At 44.7% G+C, this 26,232-nt stretch overlaps 1 protein-coding gene across 2 annotated transcripts in view; it reads left to right on the top strand.

Moving 5' to 3' along the window:
- pdhx (pyruvate dehydrogenase complex component X) overlaps window positions 1-13,661 on the top strand; it is a 52,429-nt gene extending 38,768 nt beyond the window's left edge. Inside the window, exons 7-12 of one of the 2 annotated variants that reach the window (XM_048257801.1) lie at window positions 833-980; window positions 7,305-7,363; window positions 8,833-8,991; window positions 11,932-11,994; window positions 12,465-12,529; window positions 12,750-13,661. In XM_048257801.1, the coding sequence (XP_048113758.1) occupies window positions 833-980; window positions 7,305-7,363; window positions 8,833-8,991; window positions 11,932-11,994; window positions 12,465-12,529; window positions 12,750-13,020 (765 nt within the window). In that variant the 3' untranslated portion in view covers window positions 13,021-13,661. The remainder of the gene's footprint in view (window positions 1-832; window positions 981-7,304; window positions 7,364-8,832; window positions 8,992-11,931; window positions 11,995-12,464; window positions 12,530-12,749) is intronic. The other variant, XM_048257802.1, reaches the window with a different exon arrangement.
- The last annotated feature ends 12,571 nt before the right edge of the window (window positions 13,662-26,232 follow it).

Here is a 26,232-nt window from a genome sequence, read left to right as displayed (position 1 = left end):
CACACACACACACACACACACACACACACACCATACACACACACACACGCACCATACACAAACACATATACACAGACAATAGTGACTGTGTGTTGTGTGTGTGTGTGTGCCTTTTTTTTTTCTTCTTTTAGAATGCGTTTTCTATTGTAAGTATTTTTTCACAGCAAGTCTGAAAGGCATTTTTCCAAGTCACGTCTGTTTTGCTGTTTTTCCTCTGTGTCATTGTTTGAGTTCGGTAGCCTATTGGTTACATCTTCACAGCCCATTTTCCTCTAGGAAACCAGAGGAGTCACTGTTTGTGCTGATATATGAGCTAATATTCCCCTGTCACTTGTACAGTCAATACATCGATAAGACCTTTTTCTACTTCCTCGTCAATACCCCTAAATCGACCCAAGATCTCTCTAGGGAACCCATCATCCACTACTAAATTGGCTCTGATTGATTGATGTGGAGGAGTAAAGGGTCCAAAAAGGTGTGTGTGTGTGTGTGTGTGTGTGTGTGTGTGTGTGTGTGTGTGTGTGTGTGTGTGTGTGTGTGTATGAATAGAGCAGTAAACATTGTGTAAATCGCTGTGTAATGTGGACCAATGCCAGTGAAAATGGAGATGGCCTTCATCTAGATTCCTATGATTGTGTTTTGAGTTAAGCAAAAACAAAAATGCGTGTGCTTGGAGAAAAGGATGTATGATATTTGAAATGGAGAAGATCTCTTCATAGAATCCTGTGATGGTGTGTGATAAGAAGTGTATGATTGTGAGCAGTATCTACTGTATGATGTTAGCGAGTGGAGAAGTGACGATGTGTGTGTGTGTTTTTTGCCTGTCTTACAGGGCACGTTTTCCGAGGTGCCAGCAACGAACATACGCCGTGTGATTGCCCAGCGCCTCACAGAGTCCAAAACCACCATCCCTCACGCATACGCCACTGTGGACTGCGACATGGGGGCTGTGCTCAAGCTGCGCAAGGAGCTGGCCAAAGGTGAACCCACACACACACACACACACACACACACACAGGCAGACGCACGCACACTCAGATCCCATAACAAGAACCCAATCATACATACGAAACATGACACACACTAGGTAGAAACACAAGCAAAAACCTGCTCTCTCTCTCTCTCTCTCTCTCTCTCTCTCTCTCTCTCTCTCTCTCTCTCTCTCTCTCTCTCTCTCTCTATTTCTATCTCTCTATTTCTTTCTATCTGTCTATCTGTCTGTCTCTATCTGTCTGTCTCTGTCTCACCAACCCACACACAAGCACACCAGTTTTCACCATACAAACCCAGTGTACCGTACCGGACAATTTGGAAAGGAATAGAAATATGAAAAAAAAAAATGTCCATAAAAGCAGTCCAAATCCAGATCTGATAATACGGAAATCTCCTCCACTGTCCCCCACAGGTTAGGACTGGTTTCACCAGCTGGGCTTGCTTGGCCCATCGTAAGGTGTTATGACAGTCTGCATCCATAGTGATTTCACATTCTAGTTAGCATTAGCAGTTACAGTCATGACACCTCTCAAAATATTTATAGCAAGTACAATTATGAGAACAGTCCCAACGTTTACACATTTTTTACATGATTGCATTCTATCGTTGGATGATGGTCATAACAAGATGATATATGGCTTCCATTACAACATGTTAATTCTTGATGAATGAGGAAGGGTCTAAGGAAGGCATAACCTGCTCAAGTGGTGTGTGTATCCCTGAAAGCATCATTGAGCAATTACCATTGTTGAAAGGATTTTTTAACACTTCCTTAAAAGCTAACCATGGTGGTTGCTCAATGTGCTTTTGGGAAAATACAGTCCTTAGTCAGTGGAGCCAAACTGTTCTCATCACGTCTGATCTGGCACTTCTTCTGCCTCAGCCTCAGCCTCTGATGATGACCGGACATTGACCTGATATTTAAGCAATATGACACGAGCGGGAGTGAGGTTGGGAAAGAATATCGCCACGGCAATTACGGGCATGGCGATATCCGTTACAAGCCCCACTCCCATTCCTGTCATGCATTGCCAAGCGAGAGAGACGTACGTTGCTTGAAAGTTAACTCTTAAATAATCCAAGATGGCGGAGCTAAATCATAGACGGCAGTATTTTCATTTATTTGGGGCAGCCGTGGCCTACTGGTTAGCGTTTCAAAATTTCCCTCACGGGATAAAAAGAGTATATATACTTATACTTATACTTACTTATACTTATTTCTGTATTCACAAATACATTCAGGGTTTGTGCCCGTATATTTTGTAAAAGTTAGCAAGAAATAAACACTATTAAATAAAAAAACTCAGGTTTTGTAACCAAAAAGTATGTCTGAGCTCTTATACAATCTGTCACTTGTGTACTCATATTAGGTATTTTAAGTGCAGAAGTATGTGAATTGGAACACAGCCTGTGTTAGCAAGCAATTACCTGCTAAGCACAGCCTTGTTTATCAGCTCATAACACCCGCTCAGTGGCAAGTTGCTGGAGTTGTCACAGTCTTTTGTAGAGTGAAGTCGTATGCGTACAGTAACTTGTATGGCCTACCCACTACTGCTCATATGAAATTTAACATTCACCTATTCTTTATTTACTCCATTTTTTCACTCAAATGTGACGTTTTGAAATCACTGCTCTATCTCTCTCTCTTTGCATGAATGGATTGTTTTTGGATAATTCAATGCAATATGCGGAGTGATTTACTAGCGGTAAAAAAGTCTGAGTGGGGATGTCCTGAGACATCGCCCCTCTTAATGACTCTAACTGTTGATAAGCCGTCTCTTATAACTAATGACTGATATGCTGTCTAAGTAATGAGTTATATCTTGGAAACGTATTTATTTGTATAGCACACTACCACGTAACTTATAACTGAGAATGACCGGATAAGGATGCTCTCATAACATGTCTAATAATAATAATATGTTTAAAGACATGATATGCAGGGCTCAACGTAACTGTTAAAAGTGGTTGCCAGCAATGAGGTTTTGGTTGCCAAACCCAACCAAATCTGGTTGCCACTTCTAACAATTTGGTAGCCAAGGGCAACCAGGCAACCATCAATGTTGAGCCCTGATTAGTTGTATGACAAGTTATGATAGACATAAGTCATATTACAGAGGGTATTAAAGGGGAACTTGGCAACTATTTCAACGTAATAAACCCGTTTAGAAATCATTTGGATGGTTAAATGACCTGTTCCGGTGAAAATGGTGACTTTTCCCGCTGCCCCTAGCGTCCCCAGGCGGAAAACCAACCTTGCAACATTGCGACTACCGTCCCGGAAAGAGAAGTGAGAAACAAGAAACTCTTTTTAAATCGTGTTTCTTGCCTTGTAACATCCACATTGTCTGCCAAACTTATGCTAACCGTTTTGCTAGCTTGTAAACAAATCCATGTGCTTTATCGTTACCTTTTTCCACAGTTTGAAATAGCATAATGCGCAATTTCTCCAGCAGAGGGGGAAATCCTGCCAAGTTTCCCTTTAAGCACAGTATTACCTGCTCTGCTCAGTCAGCAAAAACGACCTGTTCTTTCCCCCTGTCCTCCGTCCTTCGTACTGCCCCCTGCGCTGCCCTGCCTCAGTGCCTCCGTGCCTGTGTGTGTGCTGGTGAGGCTCCTCCTAGACCCCTGCCTTCCATGGCCACGGGCTGCATGACTCATTAACATGGCTAGAACATGATGTACACATGTGTCGCCATCGTCATGCATGAGTAAAACGCACCTGCCTGCCGCTCACGTGACCTTTGCAGGGGTTACTGCCGTTCACATATATGTATCCCCCCACACACACACACACACACACACACACACACTGGAATTTGCCCTGGCAACAGGCTTGCTGCAAAATGTCCCTGTGACATTTGAGATGTGTTAGGATTTGGCTCATGTGTTTGTGTCAAACAGACATTTGCAATCTACCAGGCGTTTTTTGTTTTGTTTTGTATTTTTCACATGCAGCACATAATGGCTGAAGAGCCTGACTGATGGCAGAGATGGCGGCCATGACGGTGACATTGGGGTCTTTGTATTTCATGCACAGACTTGTCCATGGCATCATTATCTTGGTCTGGCTCACCTGAATGAAATAATCAAATCATGTACAGTACAGGCCAAAAGTTTGGACACACCTTCTCATTCAATGTGTTTTCTTTATTTTCATGACTATTTACATTGTAGATTCATCAAAACTATTAATGAACACATGTGGAATTATGTACTTAAAGGAAAATTCCGGTATTTCCCACTAGAGTGGTGGACACCGAAATTTTGACGATTGGTCCTGTCTCGACTTTTCTGACTCGTTTTAAATCGCCTTTGACTACTTCAGAGTGGCTGCCTACAGGTATGCACAAACATGTCCTAAAACAACCCTTAACGTTCGTTTTCAAAACTGTGCAACTCACCGAGTGGTTAGTGGTGTATACAAATATATTGAATTTTCCTTTAACAAAAAAGTGTGAAATAACTGAAAACATGTCTTATACAGTATTCTATGTTCTTCAAAGTTGCTATTGTTTTAAAACTGTAATACCATGTTCAGCAAGCCATAACTTGACATATTCATCTGTGGGCAAAATAACTTTGCATTCATTCATAGGAAGTATAAGTATATATACTCTCTTTTGATCCCGTGAGGGAAATTTGGTCTCTGCATTTATCCCAATCCGTGAATTAGTGAAACACACTCAGCACACAGTGAACACACAGTGAGTTGAAGCACACACTAATCCCAGCGCAACAACAGCGGCGCTTGGGGAGCAGTGAGGGGTTAGGTGCCTTGCTCAAGGGCACTTCAGCCGTGCCTACTGGTCGGGGGTTCGAACCGGCAACCCCCCGGTTACAAGTCCTAACCAGTAACCAGTAGGCCACGGCTGCCCCTAGTTTTGATGCCTTCAGTGAGAATCTACAATGTAAATAGTCATGAAAATAGAGAAAATGCATTGAAATGAGAAGGTGTGAGAAGCCTGTACTGTTAATGTCTGTGAAAGTTGGGAGTGGTTAGGTAATCAAAGGTGTTTACCCCTTTTAACAATTAATATGTAGTCTTATCTTTGGAATGTGTTGACTGACTTACGGAACTGATGTGTTTCAGAACCATCAGGATCCAAACTCTGATTAAGGCCAATGTGTAGAAGCATGTTGGTTTCTTTTGACTTTGGTGAGTTTTGTCTGCCTTTTATCCCACACGTGGGGTGTTGCCGGGACCTTGGAGCGTTTCCCTTTTCACCTCTAAGCCGTTGCTCCCGACCACCCCTTTCACTGTAGTGTCTGCGTTAGGCACCCCGCCTACTGAGAATCCTGCTGATTTATGCTGCCAGTCATCCGATGGATCGTCATCTAAAAGCTGATGCAATCCGAAAACGTTGGAAACATGCCTGAGCAAGTTTGTGATCAAAGCACCAGGAAGCCAAATGCAGGTCATTGTGCTACAAGGTGTTAAGTAAGCTATATCATTAGTAAGTAAATCAGCCTGTTGGAGCAAGACATAATAACAGAAATGTCGAAATTCCATTGCAGAGTCCAGTGTGTGTGTGTATGTGTGAGTATTCTCACATTTGCAAAGTAATGCTTTGTGGTCAGTATTCTATTTCTGTGTCAAGGCCCGTTCAAAAAGGGATCCTTGGTCAGGTGAAGACTACACAGAGGTCACACTGGACACTCACTCTTAAGTAGTATCAAAACTCGCACAGGTCAGGTGGGATGACACAGATAAGAGTAACGTGAGAAGTTGGTATCAAGTGACCGTGAGACAAGAGGTCAAAACACCAATGACATAGGGGTCAGATCAGAGTGACCAATCGATGTTGAATGAAGTTCTCATGGTCCAGGGAGGGACTCGATGTGTGATTCCTCTCCTGCTTTCGTGTTGTTCCTGTTTTCGTCTCTCTCCTCTGCTGGATCCCTCCAGAGCCTAAAAACCTGAGCACATGGCCCATCTGGGCCTCCGAGCATGCTGGGAGAATAGAGGGCCGATTGTTCCGTGGCGCTGGAGAATGCGTGACCTTGCTCCGGCATGGCAGGCTTGAGCTTAGCTTCCTCAGGGGCCAGAGCTCAGCTCCTCTCGCCTCTCTTCTCTCCTTTCCTCCTCTGCACCTCTCCTCCACGCTCCTCTCCTCCTCTTTCCTCCTCTTCTCTCCTCCACTCTCCTCTCTCCTCTCTCCCCTCTCCTCTTCTCCTCTCCTCCACTCTCCTCTCCTCTCCTTTCCTCTTCTCCTCTCTCCTCTCCTCTGTTCTCTCCTCTCCTCCTCTACTCCACTCTCCTCTCCTCTTCTCCTCTCCTCTTCTCCTCTCCTCTCCTCCACTCTCCTCCACTCTCCTCTCCTCTTCTCTTCTCCTCTCCTCCTCTCCTCTCCCTCTCCTCTCCTCTTCTCCTCTCCCCTCTCCTCTCCTCCTCTCCTCTCCTCACCTCTTCTCCTCTCTCCTCTCCTCTCCTCTCCTCTCCTCCTCTCCTCTCCTCTTCTCCTCTCCTCTGTTCTCCCCTCTTCTCCTCTCCTCTCCTCTCCTCTCCTCTCCTCTCCTCTGTTCTCTCCTCTTCTCCTCTACTCCTCCCCACACCTCTCCTCTTCTCCTCTCCTATTCTCCTCTCCTCTCCTCTGTTTCCTCTCCTCTCCTCTCCTTTGTCCCTCTCCTCTCCTCTTTTCTCCTCTTCTCTGCTCCATCTCTCCCTAACGGGATGTACACTACTTGAGTTTGTTGATCCCATGCCCAGCCAGCCTCAGCAAAAGGCAGGTTTATGGGGCATTTTCCCCAATGGTGTGAGGGGTAGCAGTTCTCCTGTTGTTTTCCCCGATGGTGAGGGGTAGCAGTTCTCCTGTCGTTTTCCCCAATGGGGGTGTAGCAGTTCAGGTCTCAGGTCTCTGAGATCACCACCTGCTCTTCTGCCACTGCCTAACCTTACCTAACCACACAGGCACTGTCAGAAGAGAGAAACATGCCAGCAGTGTGTTTCTCTGTGTGTGTGTCTGTGCTTTTTTTTGTTGTTGTTTTGTTTTTTGAATGTGTGTTCTAAAAGCTTCCAGGTGGAGATAAAAATCATGGGTCAGAGTTGATTTGAAACTCCATTATCAAAGAGATGGTGGTGGTGGTTGTGTGTGTGTTTGATGTAGATTTGATGCATCTTTGATGGGGACATTTGCAAAAACAAAACAACACTCTTCCTGCTGATAATGAGATGTGTCTCTCTGAGTTCTCGCTTTTTCACTCTCTCTCTCTTCACTCTCTCTTTCAGAGGACTGACTTCTTAACCCCTTCTTCACTCTCTCTTTCAGAGGACTGACTTCTTAACCCCTTCTTTACTCTCTCTCTTTCAGAGGACATCAAAGTGTCCGTCAACGACTTTATCATCAAAGCAGCCGCAGTCACACTTAGAGTAAGTCCCCACTTTGTCTGTTCATTAGTGTGTGTCTCAGAGTGTGGGTGTGTGTGTGGGTGTGTGTGTGGGAGTGTGTGTTAGTGTTTGTGTGTGTCGGTCTGTGTGTGTATGTGTGTGAGAGAAGGAGTATTTTACCACCGCCTGTTGTTAATTTTTCCATGTTGAGTTGTGCTACAGTCAGTTCTCAGGTTTGTTGATCCACTGATTGAGAATGTGAAGGATCAATAGATAGCCTCAACCCAGATGAGTCGATAAATGTTAAGCCCAAATGAGGTCCAAATGTGGTCAATGTGATCGATTGCATTGACTAAGATGCCAATGTTAGCGGCACATGTGGAGATGTAATACTGCTCAAAGCTGTCAGGTTGACATCTGAATATCTAAATATCATCATTGTTTTTTGTTTTTGTTTTTCGTAAATAATACTGTCATGGTATCAAGTCTTGTAAACATAAACAGTGCTTAAAGTTCTCAGACACTATTCCAAGTGCTGGGCAGGCTTGTGTAAGATTTGAAAGTAGATAATTAAGTAGTGGCTTTGATTATCTGATATGTGCTTCAGGCACAGATTGTCCTTGCTTTGAGCCCTGAGTCAAGCAGGACTACCCAGTTGAGAGCATCCATCAGCTGTGTGTGAGAAAGTCTCTGTCTCCGGGCACGCTGGCCTGCCGTGGTATGCGGTGGTATGGGGCCGTATGCAGTCATGTGAGGCCTGTGTTCCCATCTCTGCACCCACCAGCTCTCATGTTCAGGCTGGTTGGAACGATGGGACCCGGAGGGAACCCTGCCCTGATTGGATCAGGGGTGCTGGGGGCAGCCAATACCACTGATCTCATCCACACGAGCCTAAACGGCCGGCGGTCATGAGACTATGCTCTCTCATAGATGTATATTTGTATATCTGTCAGAAGTCTTCCCACACACACACAGACACACACACACTCTCCCTCTGGCTGCCAGCTGCAAATGCTTGCCTGGAAAATCATCAAGCAACCCTACACATGCACAGCACCCCCAATTCCCATCTGTACAAAGCCGTGGTATGATGTGTCTAAAAATAGGCTCAATTTCCCCCATTAGCGGGCTTTCCCCCACCCCCCAGCAGAGGATGGAGACGTGGTGGAGGAAATTAATAGGCTATCTGTTCATTCAGAGAGATGCCTTTGAAAGGCTGCGTCTGAAGCTTTCAGATGACAGATTAAAAGAATGCATTATCAGGATCGACTGTCAGTCTTAGAGAGTTTTCTTTCTCATTTAGTTTAGTTTAGTTTTTTCTAATCTCCCAAGGGGATTGCAGGACAGTAAGCAGTTTTTGTTCCTATGCTGTTAGTCTATCTGTCTGTACTAATCAACAAGCAGTCTGGTGAGCATAGATGGACCTTTTCGAATCGTATCCCACCCTGTTGGTTTGTCCAATGTTATGGCATCTATGCAGTGTATAACCTGTCCCCTCTCCACCACTGTAGGAGTTACCTGAAGTCAACGTCACCTGGGCGGGCGACGGCCCCAGAGCCTTGGGCTCCATCGACATTTCCATCGCCGTGGCGACGGACCGAGGCCTCATCACCCCCATCATCAAGGATGCGGCCGGCAAGGGCGTGCAGGAAATCTCCTCCAGTGCCAAGGTAACCATGGCAACTGCACATCATCCGGCAGACGTGCTGTGGAATGCCCAGGGTGTTCCAGGATCCACAGCGACGGTGCTGTTCTGGGGGAGATGGGCAGACCGGGATAGCCAGGCGTGGGTTTACACGGTTAGCTGGTCGCGGCGTTGGTAGATTTCTGGCCGATCTGTCTGAAACTCTGTTTCATCTCTCTTCTGTTTGGCCGTGCGCTGACCCGGCATGCTCCACGCTGATCTACCAAATATGGTCAAATGTATGGTCAAATGTATAGACCCTTCTATACATAGAGAGTTCCATTATCAGCATCATAGTTGGCCCCACAAGGCTTCCGTTTTCATTCCAACATTCCATATGTTATCTTAATGCAGAGGAAGTAGATTGGGAACCAAATAGAACGTTCAAGCATTGTTTTGTTTTTTATTGTTGAAAGGGTCTATAATGTACTGTATGTGTTGGAAGCTGAAATTGGAGTTGGGTAAACAGATTGATTAACTAATGTCCATTTGATGGATCTGGTGTGTGTATGTGTATGTGTGTGTGTGTTAGCAGGCAAAAGTGTTATGTTTTGATAATACGCAAGACACATTCTTCCTTTCACCTCATCTCTCCCTCCCTTTGTCCCTCCCTTTGTGTGTGTGTGTGTGTGTGTGTGTGTGTGTGTGTGTGTGTATAATCATCTCTCCTCTTTTCTCTCCTTGCCTTTTATGGGCTCATTATTCGGTGATGGGATCAGAGGATTGGGAGCTGGATGCAAGCAAATAGTGGGAGGATCTTCTGTGTGTGTGTGTGTGTGTGTGTGTGTGTGTGTGTGGCGTGTGTTTGCACAGAGACAGATGGAACTGTGGTGAGCAGTGGCCTGAACTTTCGCCAGCTCTCGCTGATCGCACACACACATACACACACTAGACACACACTTACTCGCAGACACACATACAATTTTCTGGAAGTGCTGGCATGTTAGTGGTGGGCTGCTGTGGTTAGCCTTGCTGTGGCCGAGGCTGTGTGGTCTGGGGGAATCTGACCAATCACGTGTAATTACATCTCTTCCTCTTCCCCTCGAACTCCATCACCCGCTCTCTTCAAGCAGGCTTCTTCGCCTCGCTTTTCACAGACATCTTCGCTTCCTCTCACAACTCTTCTCTCTCTCTCTCTCTCTATTTCTCTCTCTCTCTCTCTCTCTCTCTCTCTCTCTCTCTCTCTCTCTCTCTCTCTCTCTCTCTCTCTCTTTATCTCTATCTCTCTATCTCTCTCTCCTAATCCTCATGCTCCCTCTGTTAAACTCTTTGCTCTAAAACATCAGTACTCTTTTTCTTCGATCTGCCTCTGACTATTTCCCTTTCCCCTCTTCAGCTCTTCCCCCCCCTCCCCCTCCCCCCCCAGCCTGTATTCCCTCTCTCCTGTGGCGCTCTTAAATCAATCTCTATTTGATGGAATAAAGGCCGGCGTGACAGCAGAGATCCGCTGGGCTTGTCAGAGCGAGAGCCGTGTGTCTGACTCACTCACACACCATGCTCCCGCGCCCCCTCACCAATTTAAGGCTCTTTCCGCCCGCACGCCCGTCTACCCCCGCCCGCGAAACACAAGGAACTGGAGGTGTTGTCCAGTCACGTTTGGTTCGTCCACACATGTGAGACTAGGTGGTTTCTTAGCAGGTGTGTCTGACCCCCAAATAAGGACGTGCATGAGTTCCGGTAACCTTGTTGTTTCCTCTCTGAGATATGTCCCCCTCACATGGGAAACTATGTACTACACACACATACACACACACAGACACACACACACACACACACAGACAGAGACAGACAAGTCCACATGCATATGTACGACCCCACCTGCGTCCGACATACACACACCCAGCCACATGTACAGAGTCGTGTGTGTGCGCGTGCATGGCTGCATCTCGTGAGGGCTGGACACAAGACATACTGCTGATTGGTGAGTGTTGTGGAGTGAGTTGGAGAGAGCTGAAGTCCCCTCCTCAGCTCACCCGTCTGGGAGTTGATGAGATGCTAAAAGATGCCTTACAGGAGCAGCAGGGCCTTCTACACAGACACACACACACACACACACACACACACACACACACGTAGACACACACACACGTAGACACACTCCACTGAGCACCAGACTGTCATTTCCCTCTTGACTCAGTGAGGAGTGCTCTCAGTGTGTCTCTCAGTTTGGTCTTAGTAGACCAAAGACATACCATGTCTGTATAACTCAGTGCTTTTATTGTAAGACATTTGGATGTGCTTTTTTTCAACAGACGTTGTGTTGACAGAGATGTTTGTGCGTTAAAAGGAAATCCTTAAGTGTGTGTGTGTGTGTGTGTGTGTTTGTGAAAACTAGCTGTAGTGTCAGCAGCAGTAGCAGCAATTATGTAGCTAATTAGCTCTGTAGATAGAAGGCCATCTCCTGCTGCTGCCTCCTCCATAGGCATCTCAAGGCCTAACTGCCCGCTAGCCAGGCAGCCAGACAACCAGCCGCCTCCAGACGTTTGCTGATTACTGGGTCTGCTGGCTCCTAATGGCAGATTGCTAATTTGTAGGTCTGTTGCTACGTGACGGCTCATAAACTTCACAAGGAGTTTGGCGAATTGGTATACAAACTCAGTGCGGCCAAAAAAACTGAAACTACTTCACAAGTGTGCAAATATCTGAAAAATAATTGACGTTCTGAAGAGGGCTTTGCTATAGGATATTCAGTATAGATAGTGTCACAACACAATATAGTCTGAGTCAGATGTCACATCAATACCACTCAAACATTAGAGCTCACATGTTCACCATACATTATCTGTAACCTCTATCAGTGTTCCAATGGTCACCATACATTCTGTTCTGGACATCAGTGGTCAGTGAGCAGCTCTGCTCCCTGTGTTGTTTCGAACACGTCCGGTAGTTTACTGACAGCTTGTACTGGTCACTTTTTAAAATACAGAACCAAGACAGAAACCCAAACATGAGAGACTACTGGTTGGCAACGAGAGCTTCTTCAGGTCAGGTGATTGTGATGTTCGCATTTGTTGTAGTTTTCAAGGCAAGTTTTAATTTGAGTGAGGATGTTTGCTCGTGTGTGTGTGTGTGTGTGTGTGTGTGTGTGTGTGTGTGTGTGTGTGTGTGTGTGTGTGTGTGTGTATGCATGTGTGTGCGTGCATGTGTGTGTGTGTGACCAGGTGGAAAATGTACCCACATTACACACTGTAAACATGAGTCATAACATGGCGTCTTGTTGATGGAGATTGTGTTGTGCTTCTGATTGTGTTTTCATGGCAAAATCAACATTTAGATGCTGTGTTTTAAACAATGTCTGTCATGAGCCTATGAAAGAACATAAAGTTCCTCTCTCTCTCTCTCTCTCTCTCTCTCTCTCTCTCTCTCTCTCTCTTTCTCTCTCTCTCTCTCTCTCTCTCTCTCTCTCTTTCTCTCTCTTTCTTTTTTCTTTCTTTCTCTCTCTCTCTCTCTCTCTCTCAGGCTTTGGCTCAGAAGGCTCGGGATGGGAAACTATTGCCTGAGGAGTATCAGGGTGGATCATTCAGGTGAGACTGATTTCACACACACACTCCCTCCCTCATATTCCTCTCAACTGGTGTTATTTACCCAGAGATATCAGACTGCTGTTGTATCAGTGTCATGCCTCCAGTCAGATGGAATTTAATCTCCTCTCTCTCTCTCTCTCTCTCTTTCACACACACACTTACATGTCCAAACACACACTCTTTGTCTCTTAAATCTGTCTCACCTTCCCTCTCTCTCCAGCATCTCTAATCTGGGCATGTTTGGCATCAGTGGCTTCAGCGCCGTCATCAACCCTCCTCAGGCCTGCATCCTGGCCGTAGGAACCTCGCGCACCGAGCTGCGGCTGACCCCTGACGCCCAGGATGGCTCGGGGCCTGCCCTGTGCTCCCAGCAGCTCATGACCGTCACCTTGTCCAGCGACGGGCGTCTGGTGGACGACCAGCTGGCCTCGCGGTTCCTGGACAAGTTCCGCGCCAATCTGGAGCAACCACAACGCATGCAGCTAGCGTAGAGAGGAAGCAAGATGGACGGATGAAAAAAAAAGAGGGAGAAAAGGGAGGGAAGGGCAGAAAAGAAAAGTGTAGAAGAGTAGAAGTGCAGCACTGGTGATGAAAGAGGGACAGGGGCAAAGGAAAGGGAGAACAGGTTACCTTAAGATGGTGTTAACATGGTCAGACCAAAACTCAAGGGAGAGCCAACACTCTACAGGGTCCATGACCACCACCATTCAGAGCAGCTTCACTTTCAGTCCCAACTGTCAAATGTACCACCATTTCAAATTTAAATGTGTACAAACTTCAACCAGAGGGGTCCATGTGTCATCCAAGAATCAACGTGTCAGCTGATGCCAAGTGCTCATGTCTAATTTTGTAAATTTTTCAGCATACAGTATATATATATATATATATATATATACTCTTACACAAATCCGTAAATAAACAAACATTCTGACTCTTTCTGACAGTTGGTTTTAGCGCCTGGACTCCGCTGAATCAGTTTGCGCAATGTTGCTCAATGCATCCTGTCAGTAAGATTGTGTAAAGATATCCACCCATCCACTGTGATGTATTTTTTTTTTTCATGTCATGTTTATAGTGTGCATTAACTTATTTGAAAAACATGTCATCTAATAAAAACCTGGCCATGACAAGCTCTTGGATGTCTTCTCACATTTTCAGCTCAGGAAAAGAAAAAAAACACTGCTTGCCCTGACAAGGACAGATACATTAAATACAAGTAGAGGGGATTTTATAGTAATCTTACATCCACACATAACGGTCCATCAACCAGAACGGATCTTGTTGGAAGAGCCGCTTAGCTATGGATGTACCACTCAAGGTTGTTGGAAGAAATGCCAGGGTTCCTATCTCTGAGGGTGGTGATCTGTGGGGTCAATGTTTTGAGAAATATTGGTGAGTTATTTTATGGACCAATGTTTGGATACTTTCCTGATAATAGCAAACTTTGAATACATAATATAAATATATATGTAAAAAAACCTGGAGAACTTAAATCATCAGCAGTCGCATTGCTCAAACGTTGTTTCACCATAAAGGAAAATTCCAGCATTTTGTAACCAGTGGCCAATTGCTAGGTGTCTATGTACTTACATTAAGGACAGAAACAAAGACAATCTCTTACAGAATGGCACAGGCTGAAAATAAATGCCAGAATTGTCCTTTAAGAGCATGAGGAAGGCTTGAAGCTGGATGTCTCTGTCTTTGGTAGCGGATGGTACCTGTGCGGGTGCGAGTGTGAATCTGAGAACTGGTGATTCATAGGGGGTCACCCCCAGCCGAGAGCGTGAGGGGCAGACAAGGCGGCCGAGGGGTAATTACCCTGGTTCACTGCCCCTTGCAGTGAGCTGTGCTTCTGTATGTGTGAGTTTCACCGCTCTGGCCTTTTTTCCCATGTAACCTAAAGACATATGGTAGGCCTGTTGGCTTTTCTAGCTGCCTCTGCTTTGGCAATGACAATCACACACACACACACACACACACGTAAATTACAGCGGCCAGAAAGGGAACATTTTGTGCTTCTTGTGGAGCTGGAGTGGTTGCTCCGGTTGCAAGGTTACTGTGTGTGTGTGTGTGTGTGTGTAGATGTGTGTTTGTGTTTGTGTATGGCTCTATGAGAGTGTGTGTGTGTGGTGTGGAGCTGAGGTGTTGCGGTAGGGGAGGGGGGGCTTCTCACAGCTGCTGGCTCCACTACTCTCTATTCCGCCATCTCCCCACACAGCCAGCCACCGTCTCCTAGTAACCAGGGACATGGAAAGAGCTCAGGAGGGAAAAAATAAGAGACGGGAGGACCCCCCTCCCTCCCCACACACACACACATACATACACAATGAGCAGCCTCCAAAAGGTTTGTCACTTTTGTTGTTGCACCCTGTCTGTCACGCTCTCCCACAATGGCAGGCTCCAGCTATTTGCCGCCTGTTCCTCAGCTTCTGAATGACAGCAAAACTGTGCGAGAGTGTGTGAGGGGGTGGGAGTTGCCTCTTTTGTGTTTGAATTCTGAGGAGTCGGCTCTCTTCTTCTCACTGGCTGTGTGCATCTGCCTGTGTGTAAAAGCTGCACCTACAATCCAACCTTGGGCTGCGTCTGCCAATTATTTGCCTCCCATCTGTCCTCCGTAAGCCCTCTTATGACGTGGCGGAAAATGTCCAGATTCAGAACAGTCTGCTCCTCTGTTGATATTTATCTGCGGCTGGCCGAGAGAGATATTGTGTGGCCTGCTGACCCCCTCCTCCTGTGAGCTTCATTTGAGGATTAAACTTTGCATCAATCCTGACTCAGACTGGCTGTGGTGATGAGTACTCGTAACGTGTAACTGAGCACAGGCAGGTTCTGGTGTCTGTCTGGACCAACCAAATAAGAGCCTGAATGAACTCATGAATCAGTTCTGGTGATTATGTCAGCGTGGTGGAAGACGGCAGAGCTATAGTAATTAGGTGACATACATTATGTATGACACTGTGTAATTTATATCTGCGCGGGCCAAATCCTCTTCTCAGTGGCAATGGATAGAGGTTAACAATAGTGATGTCCCTGGGGGGATTTGAAATGTAGTCTGGTGCCTGACCACCTCTCCAGTGGCTAACCATGGGCTTTTTTGTTTTAGCTTTGTAACACCATACAGCAGTAAACGTAGATAATATTACAACAAATATAAATATGCCATTTTAGGGGCTACAGCTAATAGCAAATATATTAGATGTGTTGTATCTGGAACATGTATGGTGGTATTTTTCTATTCAATATTCTATCAATATTCTATGGTGGTATTTCCTCTTCAATCTGCAACAATGCATAAGGGTAATATATTGTATTTTGTGCTGGGTTTAGGCTTATGTTGTAAAGGCCTGCAGATGTTGACATTTTCAACCCCAAAACATGGCTTGTGTGACATTCAGATCCCCGGACTCGAGTCATCAATCAGTGTGGGGCAGGCAGAGCTCAAAACCACACTCCTGTTCTGCGCTGAGGTGAAGAGAGTGGACAGCCTCAGTGTCTCTGCCCTCTCTGACACCCGAAGCGTCGTACGTCATCCGCGTGTTACATTCACTGGCCAAATCGGTGAGTTCACTAGTGTCTACTTGTGTGACGTGGGCTGTGTTTTAAGAGGGCTAATTTGTAGGCAAATGGGGCAACCATTAGGAGCCTCTTGGGACCATTGCTGCACTTCATAAGAGACTGGACAGAAGCAACTCACTTACTGGACTGAGAAATATCTTCTAAACTATACTTCTTAATAAGTATTTTCTGTGTATCTCAAATATAAAACCCCAAAACAGAAAAAGTTGGGACGTTGTGTAAAATGTAAATAAAGAACGAATGTGATAATATAGTCTCGTAAACCCATCTTTAGCAGCAAAAAACGACAGACAACATATCAAATGTTGGACTATTTTATGGAAAATATATATTAATTTTGAATTTGATGGTAGCAACATGTAAAAAAAAGTTGGGACGGGAGCATGTTTACCACTGTGCTGCTTCACCTCTTCATTAAACAAAATTCTATCAATTTTTAGGAACTGAGGAGACCATTTGCTAGAGTTTTGAGAATGAAATGTTGTCCCATTACTCCCAGATATATAGGATTTCAGTTGCTCAACAGTAGTCAGAGCAGAGGTGAACACAAATAGGAGACCCAAAGCCAGACCAGTTGAGAACCACTGATATAGCATACTACCCACCATAATTTCCGTAACTAATGAATGCAGAACGACAAATTTAACAGGTCGGCCTCTTTTTAAACTGAACTGCATTTCCCTTTTTGTGCTATAAATGCATGCCTATTGCCTACATAAATGACTGGCAACATGGGGGACAAACAGAACAATATCCTGTAAGGTGCCCTGGTATACAGAACTAATGAACTTGGTGCAGAAAACTCTTTCTGCATCGGGGAGGTCTTTGTGTTCGTCTCCTCCATTATTTCTGCATACCTCGGCAGATGTTATCCCTGGCATGAATCCTCTTGTCAAATCCATTAAGTGGTTTTAATACTGTCCTGTAGTGAGAATGAACATCAGCTATTAGGTACTCAAGGTCATGGGGTTAAAGGTCATCATATGGGGTCCATGTCCTAATGTTCTCCCTCAGTATCTTATCTGTATCGTTTTCACATTTTAGTCTTGATTTGACACACCTGACAATTCAAGCTCCTGAAGTTAGTTATTTCATTTTTTTTTTTTTCCAACTTTCAATGTTCTAAGGGGATGACATTAAATTGGCCGCACAAACAAAAAAATCGGGTTTACAAACCATGTTGACCATTTTGGCTCCCTCAGTTGACTTTTCTTTTCATATTTTCCCAACTTCAGACATGTCCAGAGGGGATCGTAAAAGGGAAATCTAACACTTACGTTGGTCACAATGTGGAAAACTACTGCAAGAAAAAGGAAAAATGGGTTTACATTTTATGCTGTCCTTCCAAAAGGGTAATGAAATTAGTATTTTTATGGACAAATGTCTAATTAGGTCAACTTTAGAGCTGAATATAATATGGAATTGCCCAAGGGACATCATCGGGCACCCACCCTATTCTCATGGAGTAACCCCTAGACAACAAGAAACAGCAAAGAAAAAAAAATAACAAAACCAGGTTCACCGTGATTCTGGCCGTTGGCTCCCGGACTATGATAAGCATAGCTGATTGTAATGGTTATATTTAACTGAGTGATGAAATATTGGCTTATTAGAGAAAAAATGACAGATTTTAAAGTATTTAAGTATTTGAAATAATCTAAATACAATCCCTCAAAGTATTTTGTTACAAACTACATTAGATCTGTTCCAATACAGCAAAACACAAATGATGAAATATGCAGGCTCGGACTGGTAATCTGTACAACCGGGCAAATGCCTGGTGGGCCGGTCCACATGTGGGCCGGTGACCTCCGGGATTTTTTTTTTTAAAGGAATACGCCACCCCTAGGTGAAATTGGGTCCCTCCCCGCAGTCCCTAGAGTTGGATGAGTGAGCCAAAGCGTTTTATAGCCGACCCAGCCATTGTCCTAATCTAGAAACAGCCCGGTTAGCTTTATTTTAGCGTAGTCGCTGTAATCTGGCGCTGCCAGCTAGCATGTCGTTGCAAAAGTGAATCAAATAACTCAAGATTTTTTATAATTATTTCTCGTAACCTGTACATTCACATCGAGTACAAATATCAATGCAAATTAACACGAAGGGATTTACTAGACCAATTTAGATTTGGAACTATTTTCGGGCATAGCACCGGCAAAGCACCGCTGCCAGGCGCAAAGACATCATGCAGCATCTGTACTTTTGCAACGACATGCTAGCTGGCAGCGCCGGATTACAGCGACTACGCTAAGATAAAGCTAACCAGGCCGTTTCTAGATTAGGACAATGGCTGGGTCGGTTATAAAACGCGTTGGCTCACTCATCCAACTCTAGGGACTGCGCTGAGAGACCCAATTTCACCTAGGGGTGGCGTATTCCTTTCAAGTCATTTAGCCTATTTGCGACCCGTCATGTAGGCCTAGGCAAATGCAGTTGCATCCATTTGGCTTGGGGGGTGACAGGTCAATCATTTTGGCCTCTTCATAATAGGTTCAGTGTGTGTTATGATCGCGCCCCCCTGCCCCACCCCTCAAGTGGATTTGTCCAAGCAGCCGCTAGGTTTGTGGGGAAATATAGCCTACGAGTGCATGGTAGCCTAGGCTGTATAAGTGCTCTCCGCTGGATGATGTTCACATCATCGCATTTTAACCGTAAACAGCAATCAGAGGTCTAGTTTTATTCCATAAATGTATTGTTTTTATAGACGTTAGTTGCACGCGCTACCAAGAGCTTCCATTTACTAGGCCTAAACCATGTAGGCTACTGCGGTTCTGTCAACATTTTACAATTCGCACAACTTGGTGGTAAAGTGTAGCACAGGTTAAAGAAAACCTATTCATTTTTGGAGCTGATCCTAATCAAAAGGAACTTCAAAGTATTTCCCATACAGTATAACCATAGCTCACAACGACAGTGAAAGTGAAACTTGGAAAATGGAAGTCTCTCCACCGAGTGTTACATTAGATGCACAATCAATCGCGAGTCGATGCAGGTAAAAAGTATCAACTGGTAGGTTAGTAACGAAGGTAGCCTAATTTTGCAAAATGTGATGACGGCACACAAACTTGGGCAAAAACGTTTAGTATCGGCCTACACTTGTGGTGATAGCCTACAGTTAATGTGAATCGCGGACTATAACCAAAATAGGCTAAAGGAGATTTGCACCAAATAAAGGCTGTCTGGTTGTGTTTCTACAACATGTTTGCACAAAACGTAATTTCTGTCAACTATTGTATGACGATATCCATGTTCAGTAGCCTATATTTTTCATTTAGTGAAGCAGTGACATGTGGTTTAATGCATGGGGTAACATGACGTGAGACAGACAGAAGATGAGCCTGTCTTTAGTAGCCTATCCCAAATCCCTCTCAAATCACTTTAAAAAGGTGTGATTAGCAACCAGAATTTTTAAAAGAGACAGAAATTTTAAGAGACACCCCCGTACCCCCGTGTTTTTGTGATTAGGTCCAAATCTAAATGTTTGGGTTCCGTTTATGAAGTGTTGTTACAGCATAGTGTGTTTGTCATTTATGGTGGGAAACGGGGAGATTTTTTTTTTTTTGGGGGGTCCAGGTCCAGTGGTGGGCCGGTCCAGGAGAAAATTGCCAGGGCCGAATTTTGTTCCCTGTCCGACCCTGGAAATATGTAAGGGATAATGTATAGAACGCCGGTCATTATTGGGAAAAGTCCCGACAGGGTGAACCGGACCCAGACGCGCTAGCGGAGAGGTCTTGTTTCGCCCTGAAGGGACTTATTTTCCCAATAATGACCGGCGTTCTTGTGGAGTGATATGAAAGGCAGGGTGTGGTGGCCATGGTGTGTGTGTGACCGGACCGGACCGGACTACTTGTGGAGTGATATGAAAAACTTAAATCAGCAGCCCAAAACCTGTTGCCATTGACAGCGGTAATTATATGTTTGCAGCGATAATTACATGCAAATATTTTACCGTAGAACATTGGGAAATCCCATTCAAGTCAATGGAGCGTTCTACTAGCATTGTGAAGAGCTGTATAATAAGCTAAAGTAATTAAATACGTATTAATACATATAATTATAATCCTGCCCATGTTTATTCTTAGTCATGTTTTTCATTCCATTATGCACCTAATTTGACAAATCTGGTCTGCAGTCAGGCCCTTTTAGCACCTGGACTCTTCCTCTATGGAGAAAAACCAAATGTGCAAGACACCCATGCTGTAGACACTAATGCTCCTCCACACCGTCATAGATGTTGGGTTTCGAACTGAGCACTAAAACAAGTTGGATAGGTTGGATACTTGGATAGGCCCTCTCCTCTTTAGCCCAGATGAGTCCATGATTTCCAAAAAGAATGGCAAATTTTGATTGGTCTAACCACATGACCCTTCTCCATGTTACCTCAGTCCATTTTAAACAAGCTTAGGCCTAGATAAGACAGTTGTATTTTCTGTATCATGTCTCAATGCAATTTTGGCTGTTACAGTTTTAACTGCAGTTTTTGATTTGAGTATCAAACTGTGCACATAGACAATGGTTATCAGAGGTTTTCCTGAGCCCATACAATGACAGGTCTGGAAACAGGTCTGATGCAGTGCCATCTGAGGTCCATAAGACCACCAATTTGTTTATCAGCTCTTTCCCTTGTTTGCAAAGATTTCTCTGGATTCTCTGAATGTTTTAATAATAATATGTCCTGTAGATGATAGACTCCCCAAATACTTCACAATTTCATGTTAAGAAGCATTAAAATTACATTGTTTCATCATTTGTGCACACAGGTTTACACAGAGTGATGAATACCCCTACATCTAGAGACCCTGCCTTTCTGGGATACTATTTGTCATACCCAATTGTGTTGCCAGTTACCCTAATTAGTTGTGAAATATTCCTCCTTTTGTTTTCTTTAACATTACACAACTTTTCCAGCATTTTGGAACATTCAGCATTCAGCACTTTTTTGAAATATGTTGCTGGTATCAATTCAAAATAAATATATATATTTTTCCATGAAATAGTTAAATTTGTCATTTTCAACATTTGATATGTTGTCCGTGTCCTTTTTGCAACTAAATATGAGTTTAAGAGATTAACAGATTATTACATTCTGTTTTTATTCACATTTTATCTGTTTTGGGGTTGTGTTTAGAATGTATGTTACACTCATAAAACATGCAAACTAAAGTATTCATCCAATGTGACTATTAGTAGAGTACAGTTGTAGTTACTTTATAGTACAAATATTTGATATCAGTCAACAGGAAGTACACTTCCTCCACACATTACAGCATTGAGTGGCCACAACAATTGAACAGTCTCACTTCCTGTGATAAGGGAAAAGCAAACGCGTTCACATTGAGACATGTTTGTTTGGGGGAAGGGCACGTGTTCTTCTTGAGGCTTACAGCAACATTAGCATTTCTCCATTTAGTGTTTCTTGGCCCCTACACTGAAAACATCTCAACGGGAGCCTGTACCCAAGGAGTGGCGCTCATGTTGCCCCCTCTCTCTTCTCCTCGCAGTATTGTAACCTAGTCACAGCACAGGGCTTCAGTTCTCAGGCACTGTGCCAGAATTCAGCCGTAGACCGGGCCGTTTAAGATTTGTAAATATATAATTATAAATAACTGCTTCAAAATCTATAATAGAAATGGTCCTTGCTTAAAGCTCTGACAGCAGCTCCTCATTCCTATTTTTTTTGTTATTTTTTAGGTATCATTTACCTTTATTTCCATCAGAACTTTTAAAACAACGTACTGGTAATAGGCTAACACAGGACACTTCTGGCTCAGTCCATGGTTGCCAAGCTGCCCCTTCTCTCTATTCTAGTGTGTAGTAGTGTTGGCAGGATTTCCTTTAGTGCTTCTGCCTTCCTATGCAGCCTCTCTCTGTTGGGTTCATAATGGCATGTTTATGAATGGGGTTTGTATTGAGTATTTATAACCTTATTGTCCCCACTATTCTAGTGTATAAACATGTGTCACCAGAAATGGACAATGGTGGATTGAGCCTCATTATCTCAGTTAGTGTTTGTGTGTGTGTGTGTGTGTGTGTGTGTGAACCGCAGTTGTCATGATGAGATGAGAATTCCGTGGCGGCTCATAGGGGTGGGAAGCATGGCATTCCAGCTGACTGTCCCGTAGTTCGGATCATCCCAAATCCAGCTGGGGCCTGTGCCTGTACCCCCCAGCACCCAAACACAAACCCGCTCCCTGGTCTGTTATTCTAAGCGCAAAGCCCGGCGGCCAAGTCATTCTCTCGTGATGCGCATGGCTAACTACCTCGCTCAGATCAGCCACCACCCCCACAACCCCCACATACACACACACACCACGGCCACCACACCCACACACACATACACACACACACACACACACACCATGGCCACCACACCCTGCCTCACCCCATGTGCTGGGTTGCTGCTGTGTCATCGTCACCACTTCCACCTGCTTCTCACTCTGCTGTGGTCTCATGGCCTCCTGTGAGGATAGGCGTCATTGAAAATGCTCTCCCCGCAAGCAACCATGGCAACCACGAGTAACCACTTCCTGTTTTAGTCTAAGAAGAAGCAACACACCAGAGTATGCTTCATGTTTGTACACTGTTCTTTCTGTGACTGTGGCCACAGTGTCCAGTTTCACATACACGGGAGAGCGGTTAAATTCCTAGTGTTATCAATAGGGAATTTCCCACAGCGGCTAATTAACAACCACGCCTATTCACCAACAGATGCATTTGTAGGCAAAAAGACATCACCAACAGAATAGCCTTCGTTATCAAGCAGGCACCTGTTTACCTGTTTGTCTACTGTTTAACTGTATCTACTAAATGGAGTTGTTTGAAAGCAGGAAAGATATTCACCCAGAAGGCACGCAGAATTCACACACCAACAACACATTTGGCAGTGACAGAAGCTTGACCATGTCAGCCTCTAAAAGCTTGTCATACGTTTCCGCCTGGTGTTCCGTCCCAGACCTCAGAATTACAAAGTGCATACCCTGGACTGCTCGGGGGATCGACAGGTGTTTAAATGTCCTTCACAGGACTGCATGCCACCTTAGTGATGTTGAACATGACGTCAAAACTTGTTGCCTACACAAACATGACTAAAATTGTGGTTTAATGCTGCACACTGTTGCCTAGAGAGAGAGAGAGAGAGAGAGAGAGAGAGAGAGATGGAGTGATTTAGCATATGCCGATGTTGATCAGGCATCTCCTCCATGAGGCTTGTTTCCTCGACTCAGTCCTGGGCTACGGAGCTGCAGACTTGGTGTTGGGAAAGAGCAGGGAGGGGGAGGAAAGAAGCTCGTAGCCTGGGAAGAATTCAGAGCAAGTTCCATCAGTCTGCAAAAGACGGCTGCAACCACAGAAGGCTGAGCCGTAGCCGGCTGCCGTGGCTTTATTAAGGCTACGTACCCACTGAATAATCCTGGAGACGGCTCTGGAAAGCCGCGTAGGGACGGCCTCAGGCCTGAGTCAGCACAATGGCCTATAATTTGTGGATTTAATGTTCTGGCGACGGACGCTTAACCTCTGCCGTGTCGGCCTGCCAGCCCGGGCCATGTCATAAACAGCAGCGCTGAGTTTAATTTGAGCATGAGCGAGTAACGGTCATCTGTTCAACTTCCTCATCTGCCTGTCCTACTGTTGTTCTTGTGTAAAAGGAAACTCTTAATCAATGGCATGTGTATGTGACTGCTTAAGCCACTTGTCAGTGTGAGAATAAATTGTGTGTGTGTGTGTGTGTGTGTGTGTGTGTGTGTGTGTGTGTGTGTCACAGAGAGAGTTGGTAATGTGTTAATATACCAACTAAAAGTTAACTGCGAGAATGCTATAACCATCAAACATCTCTCTCGCTCTCTCTCTCTCTCTCTCTCTCTCCTGTCTACGTCTGTCTTTAACCACACTTTTTTCCAGTCTTTTTATGAAATTGGAACAGCCTGTTTCTTGTTAAGCCACGTTGAGTAAAACGGCATTCACTCCAGTGGTTTCCAGGTGTAGCTGTCCTGGGTTTGAAGTGTGAAGTGTGAATAGATCAACAGGGCACATTTGAATAGCTTTCTGCACAGCAGTGTTGGGAAATAGTTTGCCGGAGTTAAAATGAAACTCGAAAGTGTGCGTTGGTTCCACTGGTCTTTGTATGCAGAAGCTCAGAAACACATTAGCAGACAACAGCAAACATTAAACAAAAGACGAGCGCTGGAGAGATAGGAGCTCGAGCCGCTCGGTGTGGGCCAGCGTCGGTCCCCCTCGAGAGAGAAACTAGGACAAGCTTTTCTCGGCGGAGGACCTGAACTGGGATGGGTGGTTATAGACTGCTTGGCTCCGTCTCAAAAAGGAAAGGTTAGGAATGTATGGGCCAGAGATGGGCAGGTGGAACACAGGAGAGGCGTGGGGGCACTTTTTTTACACTTAGTGTCAGAGAGGGGATTTTTGCACTCTCTCTATCTCTCTCTCTCTCTCTCTCTCTCTCTCTCCCTCCCTCCCCACCTGTCTCTCTCTCACAGACACACACATGTACCCATAAGAGCACCATAAAAACAGTGGGAAACTCACTTTTTTAGTCATGGCTTCTGTTGAATTTCCAGTGCATCACTCTTTGACTAACTATTTACTGAAGTCTCCATGTATCACAAGCACTACTAGCCAAACGGTATTCTACTGCCATGACAACACAAGAAACAGGAAATGATGCAGAGAATAATGGTTACTTTTTAAACACATTGATGGTGTGAAACTGTATCTAAAAGGGAAAAAACGTTGCTCACAACAAGGCAGTAAACATTATGCTGTCAGCTTTCTATCCACAGTGATATGACATAATCCTCCATTGCATCTTACATCAAAGCCAACTGTCCCACCAACTTTTCTTAACCCTTTTTGAAGATTACCTCATGGCCGTCTGTCTCTCTGGCCAGTGAAAGGTCAACGCTCTTAGGTTAGACCAAACAGCCTCAAATGTCATCACTCCCCATTGGAAAATGACACACCAGATACAGGAGCCTGGAATCCTGTTGTGACCCTATATGGTGTTTTCGATTGTGTCTTATAGGGTGTCCATGTGTGTGTGTGTGTGTGTGTGTGTGTGTGTGTGTGTGTGTGTGTGTGTGGGCTCAGAGGGGCAGAAGCTTTGGCCATTCTTCCACAGGCTCAGCATTGTTCCTGTTTCCAGCTATTCACCTTTTTTTTATTTATAGAGGCCAGCATTTCCTAATTAGCTCACTCTGTGTGAGTGTCAGAAGGAGTGTGTGTGTGTGTGTGTTCATGTGAATATGTATGTATGCCTGAGTGTGTGTGTGACTGCAAGCATGTGTATTTAAATGTCATTGTATGTGTGTGTGTGTGTGTGTGTGTGTGTGTTTCTCTGTGTGTGTTTCAAGGTTGATCTTGGTGTTATTGTGACATCAACCCTGGCTGGGAATCCACCCACTGCTGCCGATCCCTAGTCCCCTCTCATGTCCAAGATGTCCAAGGATGTAGTGGTAAAATAAGAGTTTTTTTAAACCTCAGATTTTTAAAAAAGCATTCAGAACATGTTTGATGATGGTGGAGGTTATTGTCCAATGTTTATAACAATACCAATAGTATTAAATGGCTCCTAGAGTGTTGATGAGTGTACATATTGTGAATGTGGATTAAACAGTGTGATTTTTTAATGTTAAAAGTTGCAATTGGTGAATAAACTCTTTTGAGAGGTGGATAAACTCTAATAAGAGGTAGATAAACTCTACAGTGTATATCAGAAATTTCAGAGGTGGATAAACTGCACTTGCTTGCGTTTAGCCTCCACCACATCCCTGCTCATGTCTGTACATACCTGTCCAGACAGACAAACAGAGAGGGGGAGGGACTGAATCCCTTTGGCAGAGTAGGGCCTGTCCACGGAAGAAGGAAGAAGGCTTCACCTTCAAGCACTCTTTCCCACTGAGTGATTCAGCTGATTAGGCAACAGTCATGATTACCTTGGTGGTTCCTGCTGCTGGTGAAATGTGTGGAAATCTAGGAACTGTGGAGCAAAAACTCACTTTTTTCTTCGCCCACACACACAAAAGAAAAATCCCAAGGAAAGGGTTTTATTTTTCAAACGGATAGAAACAAACACCGGCAGCGGTGACTGTTACAGGGGCAGGTGCCTGTATGTTTCACACCTT

This window comes from Alosa alosa, chromosome 11 (assembly GCF_017589495.1).
Source record: "Alosa alosa isolate M-15738 ecotype Scorff River chromosome 11, AALO_Geno_1.1, whole genome shotgun sequence".
Lineage (NCBI taxonomy): Eukaryota > Metazoa > Chordata > Actinopteri > Clupeiformes > Clupeidae > Alosa > Alosa alosa.
This window is presented reverse-complemented; position numbering and strand designations above follow the sequence as displayed.